The sequence below is a fragment of the Salvia hispanica genome, chromosome 3 (genome assembly GCF_023119035.1).
Source record: "Salvia hispanica cultivar TCC Black 2014 chromosome 3, UniMelb_Shisp_WGS_1.0, whole genome shotgun sequence".
NCBI lineage: Eukaryota > Viridiplantae > Streptophyta > Magnoliopsida > Lamiales > Lamiaceae > Salvia > Salvia hispanica.
Window position 1 is genome coordinate 36,667,036 of NC_062967.1, and position 24,076 is coordinate 36,691,111.

General features: G+C 35.1%; 5 protein-coding genes and 1 long non-coding RNA gene across 6 annotated transcripts; 4 read left to right on the forward strand and 2 right to left on the reverse strand.

The window, feature by feature from the left end:
- Positions 1-392: 392 nt before the first annotated feature.
- Positions 393-2,034, reverse strand: LOC125212736 (zinc finger protein CONSTANS-LIKE 16-like). The gene is made up of 2 exons (XM_048112977.1): positions 879-2,034; positions 393-766 (listed from the first exon to the last, which is right to left on the reverse strand). The coding sequence occupies exons 1-2, from the start codon at positions 1,914-1,916 to the stop codon at positions 512-514; spliced, it is 1,293 nt and encodes a 430-aa protein (XP_047968934.1). The 5' UTR covers positions 1,917-2,034; the 3' UTR covers positions 393-511.
- A 5,363-nt stretch (positions 2,035-7,397) lies between these two features.
- LOC125210023 (transcription factor BEE 1-like) lies at positions 7,398-8,485 on the forward strand. Its single transcript, XM_048109603.1, has 6 exons — positions 7,398-7,615; positions 7,709-7,816; positions 7,920-7,985; positions 8,099-8,167; positions 8,247-8,315; positions 8,480-8,485. The coding sequence occupies exons 1-6, from the start codon at positions 7,448-7,450 to the stop codon at positions 8,483-8,485; spliced, it is 486 nt and encodes a 161-aa protein (XP_047965560.1). The 5' UTR covers positions 7,398-7,447.
- Positions 8,486-8,491: 6 nt separating this feature from the next.
- Positions 8,492-9,089, forward strand: LOC125212636. The gene is made up of 3 exons (XR_007174763.1): positions 8,492-8,566; positions 8,646-8,714; positions 8,950-9,089. It is a non-coding gene; the product is annotated as an uncharacterized LOC125212636 (long non-coding RNA).
- An 821-nt stretch (positions 9,090-9,910) lies between these two features.
- Positions 9,911-12,073, forward strand: LOC125210024 (probable pectinesterase/pectinesterase inhibitor 6). The gene is made up of 2 exons (XM_048109604.1): positions 9,911-10,706; positions 11,281-12,073. The coding sequence occupies exons 1-2, from the start codon at positions 9,911-9,913 to the stop codon at positions 11,958-11,960; spliced, it is 1,476 nt and encodes a 491-aa protein (XP_047965561.1). The 3' UTR covers positions 11,961-12,073.
- A 154-nt stretch (positions 12,074-12,227) lies between these two features.
- LOC125215841 (glutamine--tRNA ligase-like) lies at positions 12,228-18,478 on the reverse strand. The gene is made up of 23 exons (XM_048117408.1): positions 18,311-18,478; positions 17,729-17,779; positions 17,542-17,613; positions 17,342-17,441; positions 16,941-17,036; positions 16,521-16,582; positions 16,299-16,400; positions 15,973-16,068; positions 15,589-15,741; positions 15,449-15,504; positions 15,234-15,324; positions 15,081-15,167; positions 14,717-14,914; positions 14,540-14,638; positions 14,178-14,309; positions 13,955-14,091; positions 13,772-13,871; positions 13,553-13,645; positions 13,315-13,415; positions 13,124-13,229; positions 12,953-13,042; positions 12,722-12,851; positions 12,228-12,506 (listed from the first exon to the last, which is right to left on the reverse strand). Exons 1-23 carry the CDS (start codon positions 18,449-18,451, stop codon positions 12,412-12,414), a joined length of 2,388 nt encoding a protein of 795 aa, XP_047973365.1. The 5' UTR covers positions 18,452-18,478; the 3' UTR covers positions 12,228-12,411.
- A 1,695-nt stretch (positions 18,479-20,173) lies between these two features.
- On the forward strand, positions 20,174-23,691 carry LOC125214909 (cysteine--tRNA ligase 2, cytoplasmic-like). Its single transcript, XM_048116129.1, has 9 exons — positions 20,174-20,468; positions 20,971-21,034; positions 21,102-21,263; positions 21,485-21,655; positions 21,739-22,020; positions 22,121-22,246; positions 22,660-22,878; positions 22,973-23,089; positions 23,159-23,691. The coding sequence occupies exons 1-9, from the start codon at positions 20,296-20,298 to the stop codon at positions 23,531-23,533; spliced, it is 1,689 nt and encodes a 562-aa protein (XP_047972086.1). The 5' UTR covers positions 20,174-20,295; the 3' UTR covers positions 23,534-23,691.
- The last annotated feature ends 385 nt before the right edge of the window (positions 23,692-24,076 follow it).

The following is a 24,076-nucleotide window of genomic DNA, read 5'->3' on the forward strand; positions in this document are numbered from 1 at the left end:
AAATAAAAATTATTGAATCCCATTTGCCCCTCTTAATTATATAGTTTTCTTACAATCATATATCTATATCAAGAATGTTACTACTACACTTACACTTACAAGCTTGTGATGGGAGTTTTTAGAATTTTATAGTAGTACTATAAATGGAAGTTGTCGATGATGATTAGTCTAAGGTTTTTAATTTTTTTTAAAGTTGTAGTTAGAAAGAAGTATAATTTTATATTCATTATAAGGAATCTTGGAAATTAGAGCGATTCCATCAAAAAAAATTAATCAACTTAAGTTGGAAAATGCACTATTTATTTACAATATGAGCCAAATAGTAATTAGTATGAATTTTAATTACAAGGAGTCTTTGAAATTGAATCGACTCTGTCAATAAAATCAATCAATTTAGGTTGGAAAAAATTTAGCTTCTGCAAAAGATTAATAAACAATTGCTATACACAAAAATATTCATTAAGGCAGTTAACAAAAAGTTAACACGAAATTTGACAGTTAAAACAAAACCCTATTTATTGATCAAAGCTAAAGCCGCCGATGCCACAAAATTTGCTCTCTTCACAAACCTCCCTTTCATCCTAGGCCTCTTCTCCGCATTCAATTTCCGAACCTCGTACCTTATTTTCTTCGAAAACAACCTTGTCCGCCGTTTCTCTCTGTACCTCGACACCCGCGCTTCTCTCCCTCCGTCGCCCCCCGCACCCGCCTGCTGCCCGCCCATCATCCCGATGTCTCCGTAGACATGTACCGCCCCACACGTGCCCTACAATCGAGTAAAAAAAAAAAAGTCAAATTTAGAAACTTTTGAAATGAAATATGTGACATTTATCAATCGGTGCACTAAAATGTAACATGCTTAATTAAATCATACATACCGCGAAATCGGACAGCCAATCGTTAGGGTTCACCTCCGGTCGCTCCCCGGTCGTCCACGGAGACTTCTCCTCGTCCCACGCCGACATAATTCCCTCGTAGTTTAGCCTCAAGAAAATCTTCTTAGCATCATCATCACCATGATCAAAGACTTTGCTAGAATCTTCAAAATTGCTCCCAAAAATTTGCTCCATGCTTATTTCTTTAGTATCCATTTCCTCATCTTCACCATTTATTGGAGAATCATAGTCGAAATTCAACTCGAATGTTTCTCTCCCAACACCAATATATTCACCATCAATATTTAGATGATCAAACTCCTCATCATGCTCAACTTTCACTTTCTCACTCCCCAAACAACTCTCCCTCTCCCTCTCCCTCTCCCTCTCATCATCCAAAATCCCAAGCCCTTCAATGTCGAACGCCTCCTCATCAAGCCCTTTCCCTAGCAAACTCTCAACATCCGCCGCGAATTCGGCAAGATCCAATTCCGACGGAAGAAACCCGTCGAATCCGGGCGCGGAACCCGGCGTGATCTCCCCGTCGTTCGGGTTCCCGACGACGGCCTCGTTCGAGTTCACCGAAATGCACAATTCGGCCACCGACGGGTCGAAAATTGGGACCCGATAGAGCAATTGCTCCTCGTCATGCGAGTTCTCCTCGCCCGAGAGCTCCGGGACGAGGTGGTTGTGGGTGCGGTCGCTGCTGAGGGATCCCCCGTCAGTAGGGCCGCACTTGGAGTGCTTGCCCTTTCTCGGGGTCCGTGCCTTCCTAGTGAAACCCTGATGCCAGGAAGGCACAGAGATTCTGAGTCCACGGTCAAAAGGAGGTTTGACCGAGGGCGACACGGTCTTTAGGCGAACTCTCTCATGCCTGCGGGCGAGAGGGTTCGCTGAGTGGACTGTGGAGTCGCACGATTGGCATAGGAATGCATCATCGGCCGTGCAATACCACGTGGCACGTTTTCTAATGCAGCTATCGCAAGCCCTAACTGATTTGCCTCCAACAATATTAGCCAATTTTTTGTCTGAAGAAACCATTGAATTTCTCTTTTTTGGTATGTGTATGTGTGTATATATATAAGTATGAGTTTATATGAACACTTGGGAAAAAATGAAATTAAAAGCAATCATGTAAAAGGCTGCAAGGAAAAGGCAAGAAAAAATGTGTTAGGATTTCATGTTTATATAATGAAGTCCAATTTTTAAGGGCAATAATTTAAATTGGAGTCGGGCCCACTAGATGCACTTTTGCTCTATTTTTTAAAAACTATATACTATACACTTTTTCCACACTTTTATGGGCTTTGCACTTTTGGGCCCACAAAGGACCTTATCTCTTCTCTCATTGGTTGAAAGGATAAATATTATCGTAATTTTAGGTTACTGATTGGCTGGATTTCAGATTGCAGGATTCTAGTGAGCTTTTTCATGGATGAGTACAAGTATTAATCCAGTATTTTCTAATTTGTATATTTTTTTATTGCGGAAGAAAAAGGCAAAAAAATAGAAGAAAGAAGAAGATTGAATGAGACCCCTTTTGAAAGAATTGTCTCTTTTTGATAATACTGTTCGAAGTCTATAAATCATGGTCCCCAATTCCAAAAAATAATAGTGATGGGAGATAAAATATGGTAATGATTTTGGTGTTAAAGATGGAAACTTTTCTATAATGGAAGTAAAGCTATTCAGATATTTATTGTTAGCCTAAAAATATAAATATTGTTTGATAGATTTGATTTGGTGATAATTTGTGTATTGACTATTGTTGATGTCAATTGATCTGCAAGAATAATTAAACTATGCAAGAATTTTAAAAAACTATAGTTTCTTGAAAATTCTTTGATTCCATATAAAAAAACTGATTGCAAAAAAACAGTTCCCATTATTTATATGCGGCCAAACCCTAAAACGAAAAGGAAATATGAAATAAAATCTAAAAATAACCTAAAATGTGGAAAATAGTAAAATGATGTTTTCACCTCTCAAACGACTTCCCGTGGAGGCGTGCTGAGTTCGATTTTACACCTCGTTTCGCAAGTTTTGTGCGAATTTTAAGTCCGAGATTGTTACTTTTTCAACTTTGTCAGCTGGAATTGCATCAATTATACAATATGATTATGTTCGAATCATGTAGATCGAATATGTATGAGAATTGCATAATTATCAGTCTTAGTTGACACATAAGCATGCTTCAATATAGTAATAGGCAAACTTAATTTGATGAACCTTAGTAGTTGATAGTATTAAAATTACTACTAATATATAGGCGTACTATAACATACACATTCACATTCACATTATCACATATTGTATTTTTAACTTCTCAATTGAAATGAGCTACCTTGTTTATCAAAAAGATATTTTAGGCATATATGCCTAGAAATTAGAATAATAGTATCACACTATGTAACATTCTCGAATTATTTTATCATATAGTTCAACAAGATCACCGTACCTACAAATCTACAATATCTCCAACATTGAGCAAAAATCCAAATTTTCATTTTAATGGTGTAGGTATGGGAAATTCTTGAGAAATCCATCATGTTATCCATACCATGTCTGAAACAGCACATTCTGTTTAAATATTCTTAGATACCATAAAAATCTAGCAATTTCAAGAACATATATATATATATAGATGAATTATTGAAAAAATATTAATTTCCCTTTTTAAAATTGCCTCTACAAGCACAGCTATTTTTGGACATAATTTTTTTTTTTGTTGGTTTCTATAAATGTAAAACTTCAGTAAAGGAACACATAGAGCCACGTCGACAAGAGAGAGAAAAAAGATAGAATTATATCATGAGTGGATAAATATGATGTGGAAAACTCATCCATTTAAAAATCTAACCCCTTTTTTGTTGAAATAGGTTTTTGGCAAAAAACCTGTGAAGGTATGTTACAGTCATGGAGTTGACAATGACACAATTTTCACACATACACACTGACACACATACATATAACAACATAGACAGAGTATCCAACGATGTATGGGATGATTTTGCCATTGTCTAACTGATATTTTTGAGATTTACAATAAAATAAATGAACTTATTAAATTAAATCGAATGCTATAGTAGATATTTATTAATTTACACATGTATTAGAGGAAAATGGAATTTAACCACATATAGAAAGGTTTACTTTCATCTACGTCGATTGACATATTACAACATATATGGGTGAGCAGTAAGCACTTGAACTGGCTTCTAAAAACCGTATTGAGTGGTTTCGGTTCGGTCTGAACTCGAATTAGGGTTTGGTTTCAACTATTTATAAGTTGAGTTCGGATGTAAGTGAACCGATCAAAACCTAGTTATCTATCTAATTACTTACTTTAAGAATAAAATAAAAAAAATAAAATCGTATTCACAGAATTGCAGACATAAATCATACTACGAGCCCCGTTAACTGTTTACCAAGCCCTAGCCTCTTACCCACGACCTCACCATCGTCTCAACCCAACCCCGTCACTCCTCACCCGGCACCAATTAGGCCGGAAGTAAACTTCATTTTCAAAAGCCAATTTCAACATTTTATTTTTTTAGCCCAATAATTTATTTCCTTTTTAAACTTAAATAATGAGGCCCAAACCTTATTGTAGAACTCTTGTTGGGCCGATCCGCCAAGAGTATTTTATTCGTTTAATTCGAATACTTCTATAGAAATAGTCAACGGTAAACATATTTAATTTCTAGAGTAACCAAAAATCAATTAATGAAGAAGTATCATTAAATAGAAGCGTTTATATGGAACGAAACTAAAATATAAAAGAAAACGTAACATCCAAAAATTCGAATTTACTACATTAAATTTTATAATTTTCTTCTAATTAAAATCTATGATATAAAATCAGAGCGACTGGCTCAATTTTGCATCACACTTAAATGAAAATTTTGGCATCCTTATATTAAAGTATTACTCTCTCTGTCCCTAAATAATAGTCTTATTATTTTTTTAATCCGTTTAATAAATAATTCAGTCTACTTTCATTTTCTCAGTTCTCTCATCTTAAATATAATTATAGTCGGATTTCAACTATACATACGTAGAGATTTTGAGCTCAATAGACTAATAAGTGTTGCATTTGTTTTTGTTGTCCGGATTTCAAGTACCCATTGTTTATCTTAATAAAGTTTTTTTTTTCAAAAATATTAATCAATTCCAAGAATCTTAGTAGATTATCTTGAATAATTAAAGCAAGATTTTTCTTTGCTCACCCATACCCTATGTTGTTTGAAATTAATGAGGACAATCACCCATGTCCCTATGCATCTAAGTTTAGGCATAATTTTTTTTACAACCATATTCCATTCGGTCCTTTGCTTAAGCAAGAAAGGTAATGAACCGTGTGTATGTATATGGATTAATAAATGTGCAAGAGATAGAATTTCTTTCAAAACTTATATTCATTTTCATATTATTTGGCAGACTATATGTGATTTAATATAGTACTACTATATATTATTTGGTAGACATATGTATGGTATAGATTGTTTCTTTTCATATAAGGAAAATACTCAAAATATAAGGAAAAGTTCATCTATTAAGACAATTAACAAGGATTTGCTAAAAAAATAATGACAAACAAATAACAAAAGAAAAACTAACTCGATCCCTACAAGTCTGCATATTGACATCCTTGGTAAAATTGAAAGCACTCAAACAAGAGACAAAGCAAAACTATAACAGAAACCAAGAAAAACACCCGCACATACAAACTAGCCAACAAATCAAACATACGGTAAGAGCTCGCACGTTCCCGGACTTAGAGAAAGAGGAACATACTCATAAAATCTCACTCATTCATACTAGTATCTATGCTAATTATATGTTGTTTTTTGAGGTGTAAATTATGTAAAAATTGGAACTAAGCTCCAAAATATAGTAAAAAGTTGGTAACTAAGCTCCAAAATTTAGTCAAATAATAAAGATACTCGTATACACAAAGCTCTTCAATTAGAAAAACAAGTCACATGCCGCGAGTTGCAAAGTACCACAATATTCTAACCCTCATGATTAAAGAGTGGAGTTTTATATATAACTATTAATAGAAAGGCATCCAAACATTGCAACGTTTTTAGTTCATCAAGAACTTTAACCCAAATAATTTGGAGGACGTGGATAACATGATTTACCTAATTAACTAATCTAACAATATTCTATTTATGGATAACGAACTAATTATGCAATTCTATCCATTTCATTCATAGTAAAGACCATTACTAATTACCATTATGAAAACGACCATATAATGTGACTATATTTAATTTGATGATGGATTGTCCCGTAGGCCGTCGCTAACTCCGGTGTTCGAACAATGACGACGGAGTGTAGCTTCATTGTTATAATAACTAACGGCCCGGTTATATATTTATTAGTAATATTAGAACTAATTGTAAAATAATGGAATTCCTAGTTTATGAGTGGTCCAGAAATCCTATGAACTTAAAAAGAAACAAAACGAAAATACGAAAATTTAAAAAATTAGAAAAATAATATTATGACGATTTCACCCTTTAAATGATGTTCGATGACCAAATTCCATTGTTCATCATGGTGTATTGATGAATTTGATTCCTCAGCTTGTTTTGCGATCCCTAAATTTTAAGTCATTTCGAGACCATTAATGTTTTTGGCATTTTCGGCATCATTGTCAATTCCATAAGTTCTTTGATATGCTTTTGGGTTTAAGATAAGAATAATGATAAACAACCAAATTTTGTACAACCAAAATAAGGTTATATTAATAATTTGATTATTAATTATATATTAAAATTATAAATATAGAAAGTGGATAAGTTAAAAAGACTTATTAGCCTTTAAACTCATTTTTTATATTTATATTTGAATTTTCTTTCTATTGTTTTTAAAATTTGAATTAAAGTATGCACTAATTACATTTATAGTTCTAAAAAAATAAAAAAATAATACAAAAATCATAAATATATGACCACAATATTATACACTTTTCATGTACTATATATGTATCTAAATATTTTAATTAAATGCATAAATAAACCTATTTTTTTGTCAAATAAATTAGATTTTGGTTGTACAAAATTTGATCACATACATTTATTATTAAGATAGACGCCACTTACACAAATTTGTATCTAAATATGTGTTATTTTATTTCTCAAATTGTTATATGTCTTATCAAGTCACATACCAAGATATTCTTGGTCACTTGCATATCCATCACCAAAATCCTTTTCCCATTTCCAAAATCGAATGTAACAAAGACAACGAATGGTGTCAGCTCCATTAATGAAAATTGCATCAATGAAAATCAATCCAATTCTTTCCTTTTTAATTTTTTCCCATGAATGGATAAACAACATAGTTAGATGGGCAAAAAAGCTAAAATATTTTAGTCAAAAAAGTTGAAAGTTACATTTCATAAACACCAAAAACTTACACTTCAACTTAAAACCCTATTAATACCTATATATATATATACACATTCAAATCAAACGATTATTTCAAGATCCATTCATCCAAGATCTTAAATGAATTCAAACCAAGAAGGCTTCCATTTTAACACAAATGGTGTTCCAATCATGTCCTTTTCCAATCAAGAAACTCCAATCTCCTACGACGATCTAATCTTAAGATCAATTGGGCCTAACAAGCCGGTGTTCGACCCCATGGTTCCCTATTTCTTTGCACCGGGCCTTGAATGCAACCACAACACTCCTTCCTCTCCCGATGTCGGTTTTCTTGCTCAGGTAGCACAAGTAAATATTTTTAATTTTCATTTGTTAAACCCTTGTGTTTTGTTACATTGAATGAGTATTATTTTTTTCTTGATTTTATGATAGAATAATGGTGGGAAGAAGAGAAAGAGAGTGGATGAGAAGTGTAAAGAAGTTGTTCATGTTAGAGCAAAGAGAGGTCAAGCAACTGACAGCCATAGTTTGGCTGAAAGGGTATCTTTCATATTTGTACTACTTTTTATTGTATTTATTATTTTTCACATTTTGTTTGGAGTAGAGAATATTTACCATCATTTTTTTTATTGGTTTGAAATAGTCAAGAAGAGAGAAAATAAATGAGAAATTCAGATGCTTGCAAGATCTGGTCCCAGGGTGCTACAAGGTAGTTATTAATTAAATTTTTTTTTTTTCCATTAGAATATTTAATTCCATTTATGATTATATTTATTCTTCTAGTTTATGTTAAAATAATGAAAGAATTAAAATTGTCTGCAGATGATGGGAATGGCTGTGATGTTGGATGAGATAATTAACTATATAAATTCGTTGCACAATCAGATTGATGTAAGATGTATATAGTGTTTATATAAATTAATTAATTATTCTATTACGCAATTAATGTGGATTTTTTTTGTGCATTTAGTTTCTCTCCATGAAGCTTTCTGAAGCAAGTTTGTTGTATGACTTCAACTCACCATCTCAAGCACAACAAGTGATCTCTCTCTCTCTCTCTCTCTCTCTCTCTCTCTCTCTCTCACACACACACACACACACATACAAGGTAGTTATTAATTAAATTTTTTTTTTTTCCATTAGAATATTTAATTCCATTTATGATTATATTTATTCTTCTAGTTTATGTTAAAATAATGAAAGAATTAAAATTGTCTGCAGATGATGGGAATGGCTGTGATGTTGGATGAGATAATTAACTATATAAATTCGTTGCACAATCAGATTGATGTAAGATGTATATAGTGTTTATATAAATTAATTAATTATTCTATTACGCAATTAATGTGGATTTTTTTTGTGCATTTAGTTTCTCTCCATGAAGCTTTCTGAAGCAAGTTTGTTGTATGACTTCAACTCACCATCTCAAGCACAACAAGTGATCTCTCTCTCTCTCTCTCTCTCTCTCTCTCTCTCTCTCTCACACACACACACACACACACACACACACACACACAATCTCTAAATAGGCTTTCATCCATACTGAATTATTGATTAAATTCATAGAAGTCATAAGTCTCCTTATTTATTTCATACGTACATTGAAAAGCTGACTAAAAAAACTTATGATAAAAAAAGTGAAATGAATGAATATACTAATTTTTTAATTATAGGGAAGCACTTATGGAGAAGCAATGGAGAAACTCAGAAACATATGAGAAATGGATATGGAGGCATTTCAGAGTTCCAAACTCTAGAAGATGGCCTCTTTAATTTTAAATTTTTGGTTATCATTGATTCTGACATGATTGACTCTATAGTAGTAGTATATGTTTTTTAGCTTCATAATCAATCTATTTAATTTTTGATTGATCGTATTGTAACATTGACTTATATTGTGATTGCTCCATTCACATTTTAAAAATCTCAGATAGGGTCTATGGTTGATCAATCTTACATTTATAGGCGATTTAGATCAATGATCGGAACTTTGCGTGGAAAATTTACTCCAAATTTGAAGATCATCTAAAAGAAAGTAATTAAAAAGTATGATTTTGTGTGTATATGAGAGAGAGAGCCTTCATTTATGATTGTCAAAAATGAAATGAAAAAATAACGGTTAGATAAATTTAATAGGCTAAATGAAGTAATAAGTTAGAGGAACATAAAACCTATTTAAGTATTTATATAAATATTGAAATGAGACTCTTATTACGTCGAAATGGAAAAAGGAACACTCTCTGCCGGACGTGAATATAATACATTAACTTAACTCTAAAAAAAGTTGCTTTAAATTGAATTTGATAACATCAATAAGTTTGGGATGTTACATATCCATTAAATATACATTCAAAGGTTTGCATTAAAACTGAGGTGTGATGTAACTACTTCGTTTTTTTGAGTCAACTATATATTTAATAGTAACTATATAACGTAGTTATGAACAATTCATTAGAGATCATAAAGAAGAAATTGATGCACAATGAATTAATGTGCACTAAGTCCCTACTTGATTCTCTATTTAATTAACTAATGTAATATACCCTTATAAAACCATTGTAACTCAATTTTACCTTCTAAACCTCTTCCAAAAAAAAAACATCCTACTACTAATTAACCTTTGGCATGCACAAAATGACCAATCATATTTTTCTTTTGCCTCTCTTATTAATCCCAGCATACTTCGGGACCACGGTTTCCGCATTTTACGCTCCAGCTAGTGCTCCAATTGATACTAAAGCACACGAACTATTCGATTCAAGCCTCAGGGAAACCCTAGCCCATGCTCAAATCGCCCACGAACTCATTTCCACCATGGACCCAAGTTCGTTCCACGATCAAGCCAGAACGGCCTGGGACGACTGCAAAGATCTTTACCAAGACTCGATAGATCGGCTCAATCAATCCATCGCCTCTGAAAACAACCGAAACGATGTGCAAACATGGTTGAGTGCCTCACTAGCCAATGAACAAACATGCCAAGATGGATTTCTTGATTTTGGCTTGCCTCCTCTCTCCTCAATATCCCCATCTTTCAACCTAGCTAATGCTAACTTCACCAAGTCGATTTACAATGCACTAGTCATTAGTAAGGCCATTTCCTCACCAAGTCCCTTAGCTAAGGGCGGCAAGATAAGCGACCGGAAATTAATCCAATTTTCCGGTGAGCTAAAAAAATCCGCGGATATAGTGGTGGCGCAAGATGGCTCTGGTACCTATGAAACTATCAAAGAAGGCTTAGCTGCGGCGCGCGCCGCCGGAACCAGGAGAGTTGTTGTGCATGTCAAGAAGGGGATTTACAATGAAAATGTGGTGGTGGACAAGAATTTGAAGAATTTAAGGATGATTGGAGATGGAATCGACGAAACTATTATTACCGGGAGCAACAGTGTCCGAAACGGCTCCTCAACGTTCGGTTCCGCAACTTTTAGTAAGTTGATTACTCCCTCCGTCCTACTTAAAGCGAAACGTTATTACTTTAAATTACTACTACATTCGTCCCTTGCTAAGTGCAAAAAGGAAATAAAGTAGCAGAGAGAATAAATTAAAAAATAAAAATATTGGTTTTTTGTCAAAGAAAATAAAATAACTCAATTAATGCTTCAAAACGGAGTAGTAATTACTTCAGGAACGAGGTACTTTTGTTGGGGTCAAATTAACTTCGACGTGACTTTTATAAAATAATAATGTCCAATGTTTCTAACAATGCTAGATTGGTCATGGCATAATTTGATCGATACAAATTTCAAATATGTTTGTTTTTCATCTAAGTGGGTTGGTTTGGATTGTAATTATTATAGTCAGTTGTAATTACACTATTGCGATAAGAAAAGATAGGAAAAAAAATCTACGAATGTTACTCTATTACTTTTATGGTTGTGATGATTTGAACCCCCGACTTATTGATACAAGTTGAAAGTCTTGTTTGCATTTATCTTGGTTATATTTACACTACCACTACGAGAGTAATTTTCGATAAGCTAAACCGTAAATCTACAATGTAGGTGTCCGTGGCGACGGCTTCATCGCCCAGGGCATAACATTCGAGAACACGGCCGGGCCCGCGAATGATCAAGCAGTGGCACTCCTTTCCACAGCGGACAACTCAGTTTTCTACAATTGCAGCTTCCAAGGCTACCAAGACACCCTCTACGTCCACTCCAACCGCCAGTTCTATCGCGACTGTGACATATATGGGACCGTCGACTTCATCTTTGGCCACGCTGTCACCGTCATCCAAAATTGCAATATCTACTTGAGGCAAGCTTTGCCCAACCAGAAAAACACCATCACCGCACAAGGCCGGAAAAGCGCCTCCGCCAACTCCGGCATTGTGATCCACAACTCACGGATTACGGCGGCGCCAGGTGAAGCTCCGGCGGAGAATTATCTAGGGCGGCCGTGGAAAAAGTATTCGAGGACGGTGTTCATCAAGTGTGAAATCGATGATTTGATTGCGCCGGCGGGCTGGCTGCCGTGGAAAGGGAATTACGCTTTGAAGACTTTGTATTACGGTGAGTACAAGAACTCCGGCAAAGGTGCAGACACTAGTGGGAGGGTTAATTGGCCGGGATTCCACGTCATTGATAGTGAAGATGAGGCAGCAGAGTTCTCGGTGGGGCACTTTTTGGCCGGAGATTCCTGGATTCCGGCCACCGGCGTGCCATTTAATTCTAATATCTAAAAATAAGGGATTTTGATGCTAAATTAGGCTTCACGCATTTAATTATCAGTCTTCTTATTCAAACAATATTTATCCAGTTAGTGTTAAAGGCATACTCTGCCGTCTTACTCTAAGTTTAGCATTTCCTATTCGGCATATGATTTTAAGCAATTTTGTTCTGTAAATTAGAGTGGAGAGAATAAAATTAAAATAATGATATTTTCGTTTTACAAAATACGTCAATTAGAGTAGAGCATCCAAAAAAAGAAAAATATGTCAAAAGCGAAAGAATGTAAATGGGTTTCTATTAAAAACATAAAAAACGGGTTAGACGAAAACTATCACTGATATGATGTTTAACAACTGGAATTATAAATTAATAGTTCTGAAATTACAAAAAACATTGTGTTTTACAGAATTGGACGATGTATTGTAATTGTAATTGTGTGCCGTGTTGCTCGGCCTTCCAAATTTACTTCCCTTGCTTACCATAATTGTCGCGCAATGTTACAGTCCGATTAAACACCAGCTTCTCAGGCGAAGAGTCCGGGTCAACAACAAAGTAGCCTGAAACGAAAATGACTCAACTGTATCATACAAAAATTCGGGTTGGATAGTCACTAGCAGTTTGGCTCATATATTCTTGAAATCAACGTTGCAAGTCCCAACTTTCGGGTAGATATGTATACGGCATTCAATCCGTGAGGTTGGAAAATACCATTAATCGAGAGTCTAAAAAGTTTTACATCAAGAATGAGAAGTTGCGGGATTGAGGTGCATACCTAGTCTTTCAAACTGAAAACTGTCTCCAACGGTAGCATCTTTGACAGAAGGCACTGCGTATGCATCCTTTATAACAACTTTCGAGTGTGGATTCAGATCGCTGAGCCAGTCATCAAGTTCCGCAGGATTCTGGTCACAACACCAAGCAATAGTGAGTTTGTATATAATGCTGCTATGAAAGTTAAAACAGAGTGAAAAGTTGACTCAAAGATAAGCGAAGAAGTCCCAACCTCAGAATTGAATAGTTTGTCGAATAATCTAACTTCCACCTTAAGAGGCTTAACCCCTGGTGATGATTCTGACACCCAGTGCAGAACGCCCTGTAGAACATAGTCAGTAATTTAATATTAGTCGAAAATCTAAATATTCATTCATGCTCGTACGGTTATATAAAGGCTTACCTTTGGTTTGCTTTTCTTAGACGGATCGTACTCAGCACGAATCTCATGCACAGTCTCATTGTCATCCCCTAAAACCACGTCTGTGCACTTGATAGGAAATGCATACCTACATTACGGAGAAGAATATTTCAGTGCCATCTGAAAAGTGTAAGCTATCGCGAGACTTTAAGAGTGGCTGCAAAAAGAGGCACCTAAGGAGGACAGATTTCCCCGGAGCAAGTCCATAGTAATCTTTAGAATCTTTCAAACGAAAATCAGATTGTTCAATGTAAACAACCTTAGAGAAAGGGACCTAAAAAAGAAAAAAGAATAAACATCAAACTGCAGTCAGCAAATATCAATAACACAAGTATGATGCATAAATATACTAAAATTAATAAAAGAAGCAGGATGGACAACCGAAGCATCACACGAAGCACCAAGCCATACCTTATAAAAGGATGATGCATCATCTGCTGGAGCATCTGGCCATTTCTTGGCATCAAGATCCATGACTGCGGCATCCATGTTTGTAATTACTACCTGGAATACATAAAATAGTAGATGGGGCGTCATGCTCCCAAATTCAAAATTCACAAATGTGCATGCCCATAAAAGAACTGATGGTGATTCTAGACTCAATGCATATAAATATGGGAAGATACACACCTTCAATGGGTTTAGCACAACCATGGTCCGAGGTGCTGTTTTGTTCAGTTCGTCCCTTATATGGTACTCTAGGAGGTTCAGGCGTATCAAACTATTGTCACTGCAGAACACATAATTTTACTTTTCAATCATCAAAGCACATTAAGAAACCAAAGTGTGGGATACAATCAACAGATATTTAACCTTCTAGTAATCCCAATTCCTCGAACAAAAGCATTTATTGAAGTAGAAGTTACGCCTCTACGTCTCAATCCAGCCAGTGTCATAAGGCGAGGATCATCCCAACCATCGACCCACTTTTCTGTCACAAGTCGATTTAACTGCAAGAGCATGCCAAAGAGGATCAGATCCGATTGTGAAATTGAACTACCTACTCACAGCCTTTCATTACTTCAACACTACACACCTTACGCTTTGACATCACTGTATTGGTAATATTCAATCGAGAATATTCCCATACATATGGCTGGTAGAGACCCAGTGCATCCAATAACCAGTAGTATGAGGCTCGTCGTGTCTCAAACTCAAGCGTGCACAACTGCATGAAAAGATTGACTTAATCATTTAGGGAAAAAAACACATCTAACATGAGGTATAACAAACAAAATAAAGCTCTTGCTTTATTTGTTAAAGAGACAGACAACAAGAAAAACCAGTTGAAGTAGAAAACGTTACCATCCATGTATTTATTGTGCAAGCATTGAGTATCAAGTAAAGCTATAAAGAAAAGTGAATACGGAAAATAATTCGACAAGCAAAGCTACTTACCGAATGTGTTATGTTTTCAAGAGAATCAACAACACAATGAGCGTAATCATAACTCGGATAGATGCACCATTTATCTCCTGCGTGGGGATGGGGTGTGAACTGAACAGTGGAAAGAGGAAGCACATTAGCATCACTTTCAAGTTTCTTAAAGTCAAACGTCCATGCCAAGACACTTACCTTGATACGATAAGCAATTAGATCATACATATTGAAATTATCGCTCTGCATGTCCTGCTTCATTCTTAATGTTGCTTTTCCTTCCTCAACTAACCCCTTCTTCATGTCATCAAACAACTTGAGAGATTCTTCAATTGGTCTATCCCTCCAAGGACTGTTCATCTTCTTTTCCCTGTACTCTTTTATCTCATCAGGTGTCTGCAACAAACAATAAAGAGAATTGTTGTCAGTTGTCACCACTTACCAGGTGTCACACATAAAGCAAGAAATAACAAGGAAAAAGGTAAGATTCAACAACAGAACAAAAGATTCATTAGGATATAGAGAAGAAAGATTATACGAGTGCTCAAACTAAAAAATTCACCTGATGATCTACATAAGCATGACCACGTTGTATCAGCTCCACTGCTAATTCATAGAGCTCTTGGAAATAATCACTAGTGTAGGTGATCTGAAATTTTCAAACTCATCAGATGATTTCCACAAGACCGTCAACCATTTGGGTAACGAATTATACCTTAAATGGTTCCCAGCCCATCCACCCAACAATCTCTTCAATATGATCAATGTATTCCTTTTTTTCAGCTTCTGGATTGGTGTCATCAAACCTATGTATCAAAATAATGGTTAGAAGACCAAAAATCTCAATTGTGACATTACAGTGACAACAAAATATGTAAGACGAAACAAAGAAGACTCTTATGACAATTAGTACAGAAGCACTCTCCAGACCTGAGATAGCAGCCTCCCCCTCGCTCCTTTGCCAGGCCAAAGTCCACAAACATAGCCTAAACAATTCATTAACGAATAAGAAATTGTGAGAAATTCCGATAAAAATATAACCAGAGATGCTAGACAGCTAAATAATATACCTTGGCATGACCTATATGGAGATACCCATTTGGCTCAGGTGGGAATCGTGTACGTACTTTTCCACCTGTGACCTTTAGATGTTTCTCTAGTATTTCCTTTGAATTGCAAGCTCTAAGCACCGGACGATCACTGAAATATATTTCAGTATGTACCTAAAAACCAACAAATTAGGGTTTATGATGTCATCATAATAAAGCATGAGGAAAGGAATGAAGTGGAGTAATTTAAGTCAAGTTTATCACTGAGTTAGAACAGCGAGTAGTGCAACTTTTAGAACCATCCAAAATTTGAACTTTCCCCTTCAGATATCCAAAAGTATAAACTCACCAAAAGAGATCCAAGCAACTCACACGAAAGAAGATCAAAAGTACAGATTTTACCACCTTAAAGTTCTCATCAGGTGAAGGAAATATTGAAAAAGGATTGATTTCTTCTTCAGTTGGTTTTTCTGGAGCTGTTGTCACTTCAACTGATTTTTCCTGGTGGCACCAAAGACAGTAAAAGGAAACCGAGTGTCATGTACGCAAAATTTGCATAATTACTATCATACTGAACAAATTATAATTTTACACTGCTGAACGCTAGTAATATTAATTCCCTCTGGCAATAAGACAAGAGAACAAAAAAACATATTGTAAGAAATACAGTTATTTAGATTAACAAAATGTTCACTCCATAGTGAAAGACTACATATATTCAAAAGCCTCACCTCTGCTTTTGCAGGTTTCTCTTTTTTCTTTTTTACGGGCTTCTCATTGTCTGCGGCTGTTCTCTCGCCAAGCAGGGCGCATAATTTAGTATCAATGATTTTCTGGTGGCAGCAATTGAGCAAGTCAGAAAAATAAACAAAACTATGCATAAATACATATCTTAATGTTGTTATGCTAATTTCTAGAGGACTTTTGCAAACTCTAGCAGGTGTTAATATTACCTTGACAACCTTTGGATCTGCCCACGGCTGTTTCTTTCTGACATGAGCAAACAGTTCGCCAACTGTATTAATATCATTGATCAATACACATATGATCATCATAAGAAAATAAATCGAGCCAAAATAGACAAGTTTCTTATAAGAATTACTCGCATGCAAGATGGGTCGGATGCAAACTGTTCTATACATCAACTACAAGCCTTATTAATCACAAAGTCAATAACCCGGAATGTCCAATATAAGCAAACTCCATAAAATATAATCATCAACCTGACTAACAAAGCCTAAACCAGTTCAAACACAAAGTTCCAGTACTACTTAAAATAACAAATATGCATCTCATACAAGGCCATATTATTTCATTAGCATATGTAAAATAAATTAAGCCCACTCTGGCTTCTGGAATATGGAATTACCAACCATTTGTTCGATACCGCTGCTCCAAAATAGCAGCTTTATTCTCTTCAAAAATCTCATCTACAGCATGTTCAATATCTTCCTCAGAAACCTCAACTCCTAGTCAACACAAGATTCAATTTTTAGGATAAGAGTCATAACTCATAAGGCATTAACAGAATAGTAATTAATCAAATAGCATATAGAAGAATAACACTCAAAACCATAGCGGTTCACATGATGGATAAAGAAAAGTTTTACACCTTTAACATAATAGCTAGGATCTCAAGATAATTAAAGAGGCAAAGATCTGATGGTTCATAATCTTCTTTCGAAAAGGTTATAGAGCCCGCAATCCAACTCAAATTAAAATATAAATATTATTATATCTACAATGAATTATAAATTATAATATTGCATCATACCTACACCACACGCAGCTTCAAATTCATCAATCTTCAAGTTGTCAGAAGCAATGTTAGTAAGAAATATAAAGGCAGCTTCCAACTGGGCAGGACTTTTAATCTGCAGCCATAAGAAATACTGATTAACTACTGGCATACTCAAAAGTAACTATTCAAGCCTTAACCTCTTACGAAAATACATAAATATATGAGCTTCGGACCTTTAATGAAGTGATGTAGTTAAGCAACTTCCTGCGATGTACAAGCGCATTTGTAGGGAACTTCGTAGCAACCTGCCAAGAAAAGGTATCATTTTAACTTTTCATATTCTATCCATCTCAGTTAAGAAATAAAGTCCACAATCAGCATATGGAAAATTGAAATGGAGACATGCTGCTCTGTTCTCACCGTGTAAAGTAGATTCCCAACTGTTCGATCACATCCATCAGTCACAGCTGCCTGCAACACCAGAGTTGAACTTAAAAACAAGCTAACTTGTACAATAACTTATAATGGAACAAAAATATCGCATAAATTGGCAATAGATGATCTTAAATGCTTGACTATACCTTATCTCCATTTCCTAATCACCACAGAACAAAAAAATCTATGAACATCAACAACTTTATCAATCTAATCTAACCTCATTACATCCAATAAAAGCATTTGTTTGCAGATTTTTGAGGTGATGCATAGCTAAATCCGAAACTAACTAATGTTTTACTCAAATAACTTCAAAAAATGGAAGAATACTACATGCAAAGATAAAACCACATTCGATCACTAATAAAACTCTCAATCACAATCCATATCACATCTGAGAACGAACGAACTTCTCTTTCCCTTCCAATTACAACAAAATTGTAAAACATTAGGCAGATACTTCAACTATATATCACAAAACCGGCATCCACAAACAGAAAACAACACTAGAAATCACACTCCGCCAACGCAATCGCAAAACTTGCAATTCTGCAAACGCAGGCATACCTCATGGATGACGGCGGTGAGATTCGCCGTGACCTTATTGTTAGCGACGGTGTTCTTCGCCGTCCTCTCATCTAGCCCTATCTTCAGAAACAAATCCTGCGCCTCGCCGCCGCCGCTTTCAGTCGCGCTCTTCCCCACCATTGCTTCTGCTCAAACTCAACTGTAATTATTTTCCCTCAATATCTAATTAGTAATACTAAAATCCATTAAATTAATAAGTTTTATTTATTTTATTCGATGCTCCTTTTTTACGTTTCTTTTTAGGCGTGAGATTTCTACCGTTTCTTTTTTTTTTTTTATTCAGCGGTTTTAATTTTAGGTTGTCTCGCACTTCAGCACATTCAATTTCTACCGTTTCTTTCTTTTTTACATTTTAGGTTTTTTTTTCGAAATTACGAATCTTGAAATTATATTCCTATTTCCTTTTCTATATCACGAATCTTGAAATCATTTTCCTTTTCAGTATTTCGAATCTTGAAAAATTAATAGTTATAGTCTTATAGATAGGGTGAAAATTTATTCAGCGGGTCGGGTAAACCTGATCCCGACTCAATACCCGGCAGGTTTTGGATACCCGAAACCCGAAATTATGGGTTTGGGTACGGGTTTGAGTAGTTCATGTTAGGATTTTTCGGGTTTAGGGTACTCAAAATCCGTATTAGGGTATCCGACTAATACCCGATTAATTATATATTTATGATAAATATTTCGATTTAGTATAGCGCATACGGCCCGTAAGGTAAATTTAGGGTAAATTTATTTAATTTCATTTAGATTTATGAATGTTTTAGTATAATGCAACCCGATTTAAGACTATTTTGACATTTTATTATTCTATTATCTAGATTTTAATACCACTTCTTTACATTTGTTTCTATTTTATTTAAACATCATATGCATTATTTACGTTCTTAGTATTATTTTTTCAATATATAGTTATGCTTTATCTCTTTTATTTACATTTTTATTTAAAATCTTAAAAAAATTATTTTAATCTATTTTGAGTTCAAGTTGTGCCAAAAGTTTCTTTATTTTAAAATTAAGTAGTGAATATCTGTATAATGTCGTAGAATCTCAATCTAGAGAAAGCTAAAACATTAAAATTAAAGATTAAATTTTTAATAATAATCAATAAATAGTACTATTAGTATTTTTTCTATTTTTAATAATTTATGTTCTCATCAAAATATACTTTATATAATTAGAATAAATTTGAAATATAATAATTTCGGGTTTATGGGTACCCGATTAGTTGGATACGGGTACCCGCATCGGGTATTACGGTACCCGAAATCACATGCGGATCGGGTATTGGGTATGATATTTTTGAGATTTCGGATTTGGATACTCGAATTTTCGGGTTTGGATGTCTGCTGGTACCCGAATTTACAGGCCTAGTTATAGACTTATAGCTAGTAAAAAAAAATTGTAGTAGAAGTATCAATCATCCAATAGGAGTACTAAATATAAGTTTAATTGAGTAATGCGAATGAATTTCATAGAAAAAAAGAGCAAAGAATAATTATAGTGACATCCCGAAAACACCATCCTAATTATTCGCATTAAAATATCGAGTAATACGTGAAATCACGGAGATTTTGATTTTACTCCTGGTTGACTATCATTAAATAATTCTTCAAAATTAAAACTGCAAATTAAAATTATGATAAGTTCCAAAAGATTTTTAATTGGATGATGAGGTTTAATAATGTTTCAGGAGTAATATATAAATCAATTATGGTAAAAGAGAATTTATATTATTTTTCAATTGGATAATCAGGTATAATTAAATATTCAGCTCCCAAAATAAATGATGGATTGTAATAATCTTCAAAAATATTTAAGAAAGTATATTGATAGTATAATAAACAGAAATTCCAACCGGCAGTAGGGTTTTGTTGTTTGCTTTGTGACGTTTCCGATTTGAAGCAGAGCAAAAGGCAAAGCCCTAAGTTTTGCCGAATTTTTTGTCAATTGAAGAGAAAATGGCGGCGAAGAAGCCCGAGCTGCAATTGTACAACACTACGACGAAGGAGAAGGAGGTATTTAAGCCGATTGTTGATGGTAAAGTTGGGATGTATATTTGCGGCGTCACCTCCTACGATCTCAGCCACATCGGCCACGCGCGCGCCTACGTTGCTTTCGATGTTCTCTACAGGTTTGCGATTCCCTCGTGCTTGCTTGTTTTGTGCAATTTAGAGAGAGATTGGGACAGTGATGGAGTGAGTGAATGGAAATGGAGGAATTTCGGAGAGGATCGAGTAATTTTTGTGCCTTTTTTAATTGTTAGGCTGTTGCAATAATTAATTAAGGTTTTTCTAATTTGACTGCTTAGCTGTTGCATTTTATGGAATTGGTGATGAAATGTTGATTTTAGGCTATAATTGTTTGAGTTTTTGCTTCATGCTCTGGCAGAAGGTATCTCTTGATTCATTTTACTTGTAAAACTTCTGAATCGAGTAACTTGATATGGACTTTAAGATATTTATATTCTGGATTTGTTAAAGTGCTAAAACAATTTGGCTCTAGGATTGGGAAAACTGTGTTCGTCTATGTTCTTTTTACGGTTTTAAGTTTATGGTATCTGTTACATAGTCCAGCTTTAGTATTCTCCTACCTATGAACTGCATTCACTGAATATTTGAACTGAATGTTTGTAGATATCTCAAATATTTGGGCTATGATGTTACGTATGTGCGGAATTTCACTGATGTTGATGACAAGGTCAGATCGTTAGTCGTATTTAGTTGGTTTAAATATAAGGAGTGATTCCTAAAGTATTTATTTGCAGATTATTCGTCGAGCGAATGAGGTTGGTGAAGACCCCATAGCATTGAGTGGGCGGTTTTGCCAAGAGTTTCTTAATGACATGGCTGATCTCCAGTGCCTTCTGCCTACCGACCAACCACGTGTTACTGATCATATGGAGCAAATCAAGGATATGATAGCTAAGGTCCTTTGGATTCCTTGTATTTTTATCCTTTTAGTATACATTATGGTCTTTCTAATTTCTAATTATAATGCTACTTATATTTCTCTCTGGGATGCATGTGTCTTCATAAGTTGATGCAAACTATATGATGTTCTTATTCTGGAGCTTCTTCTTTTTCTATTTTATCCTTCTTTAGTTCATCATTTACATTTCTTTTGATATTTACATTCTCAATTTTACAGATTATTAGCAATGGCTGTGCTTATCCTGTTGATGGAGATGTTTACTTCTCTGTTGATAGTTTCCCAAATTATGGTCGTTTATCGGGGCGGAAGCTAGAAGATAATAGAGCTGGAGAACGGGTTGCTGTAGATACAAGGAAGAAAAATCCTGCTGACTTTGCTCTGTGGAAGGTGAGAACTTTTATTTCTTTTCAAAAAATGGTTTCTGGTGAATTACTTGCCTCATGAATTTCTTAATTCTATTCTCATTGTAGGCTGCAAAGCCTGGGGAGCCACAATGGGACAGCCCCTGGGGTCCTGGAAGACCAGGATGGCACATTGAATGCAGTGCCATGAGTGCTCATTACTTGACACACACATTTGATATTCATGGTGGCGGGATGGATTTGATCTTTCCTCATCATGAAAATGAGATTGCTCAGAGTTGTGCTGCTTGCTCAGAGAGCAAGGTTAATTACTGGATACATAATGGTTTTGTTACAGCAAATGATGAGAAAATGTCAAAATCTGTTGGAAACTTTTTCACCATTCGCGAGGTAAATATTTGAGTTAGTAGTTCCTTCTACAGTTCTACTCTATAATATTTGAATCATGTTGTGATGATTAGTGGTGCTTTAATCAATTATTCTTTCCCAGGTTACGAAATTGTACCATCCTCTTGCACTGAGGCACTTTCTCTTGGGAACTCACTACCGTTCTCCTGTCAATTATTCCATTTCTCAGATAGAAATTGCTTCAGAGGCTGTTTTCTACATATATCAGGTGAAACTTTCAGGCAACATACACATATCATATATGGACTACAAATTATTGCTTCTGTTTTCAACTCGCTTCTTTAGTTTGTTCTTGGTTTTGTTTGGTCATAATATCTGTTTTTCTTTCCAACATGAACTCAAGCCAAACATAGATTTTCAAATACTTTTAGCAGCTATGTTGTTCTTTATTCTTAGGCAGCAGAAGCTAACCATTGGTTTCTGTGATAGGTATCATGGTTTTCTTCATAAGCTATCTTACTATCTTGCATTCTTGATTTCGTAATTTGCTGTTCCTTTCTTTCACAGTTTCACCTTACTCACTCTGTATATTATGAACATTAAAGCCAACATTAACAAAGATTTTATATTTCATTCATAGTTGTTACATAGCATTATATGGGTTGTTTTCATTATCAACAGACTCTTAAGGATTGTGAAGATGCGTTGTCTGCATTTAGAGAAGATGCTGGACTCAACAATCCAAAAGTTCGTATCAGCCCTGCTGCCCAAGAATGTATAAGTAAGCTGCATAACGATTTCGAGACAAAACTAGCTGATGATCTGCACACACCCACCATCCTAAATTCTTCCCTGCAAGAAGCATTCAAATACATCAACACGAGTGTAAACTCATTTAAGGCAGGGATTTTCATCGATATCTCCACTCCCCTCTCTTCTTTTCAGCATTAGCAACTTACGTAATACTGACCATTTGTTCGTCTGATTACTTCAGAAGAAGCAGCAGAAGCAACAACAATTATCCATTGTTAAGTCGCTTATCGATCTAGAGATAGAGATCAAGCAAGTTCTCAGCACTCTTGGATTACTTTCCAGTTCCACTTACGCTGAGGTACCTCATCGACGACCTTTCTGTCACCAGTAACTTTGGCAGCTCTAACACATTTATTTGTTTTATCAGGTCTTGGAACAACTGAAAGACAAGGCTCTGAAAAGGGCAGAGTTGACTGAAGAGGATATTCTCCAATCAATCGAGGAAAGAACACTAGCCCGAAAGAACAAAGAGTTCTCGAGAAGCGATCAGATCAGGAGTGATCTTGCTGCAAAGGGAATCGCATTAATGGATGTCGGGAATGGCACTGTCTGGAGGCCCTGTGTGCCAGCTCAACCGGAGAGCAGTCAGGCTGATACCAAAAAGGCGCCGCCTGCTCAAACGGAGAGCGGTCAGGCTGATACCAAAAATGTGCCGCCTGCTCAACCGGAGAGCGCTCAGGTTGATACCAAAAATGCGCAGCCTGCTGAAAAAGGTCAGCTGGCTAAACCAACCGATAAATAGAAGTTCCGAACAACAGATAGATAGTCCTTTCTACTCCAAGAATTCGGACTATTGACCAAGAAATTTGTAACTTATTTGTAAGCTTTGTAGCTCTGAATCTCTGATGCATAAACTCCATCCTTTTTTTTCTTTATAGATATTTTTATGTTTTTTTTTTCTTTTGCTGGAGATTTCTAACGTTCCTCTGTTTTTTATCTGAGGTTTTATTTGATGGACTAGTTATGTATTGGGCTCTCACACACATGAGAAATTTTAATTACTCCATATATTTTATAGCAAGACTTCTAGTGAAATTTATTTTTTCCTCCAACTCTATAGTAGAAGAATATGATTAATACCTAATCTTTGTCAATTATGTGAATATGGATATTTTTATTACTACAATTTTGACTTAGTAATGATATTCAATTTCGTTGGAAAAGAAAATTTGTCCTAATTGCTTTATTAAACCAAAAAAATAATGTTGAGTAATATGTCAAAATCTCTATCTCAAGAAAAGCACAAACACCATCAATGTAAAAGTATTAGAAAATGTCATAAAAT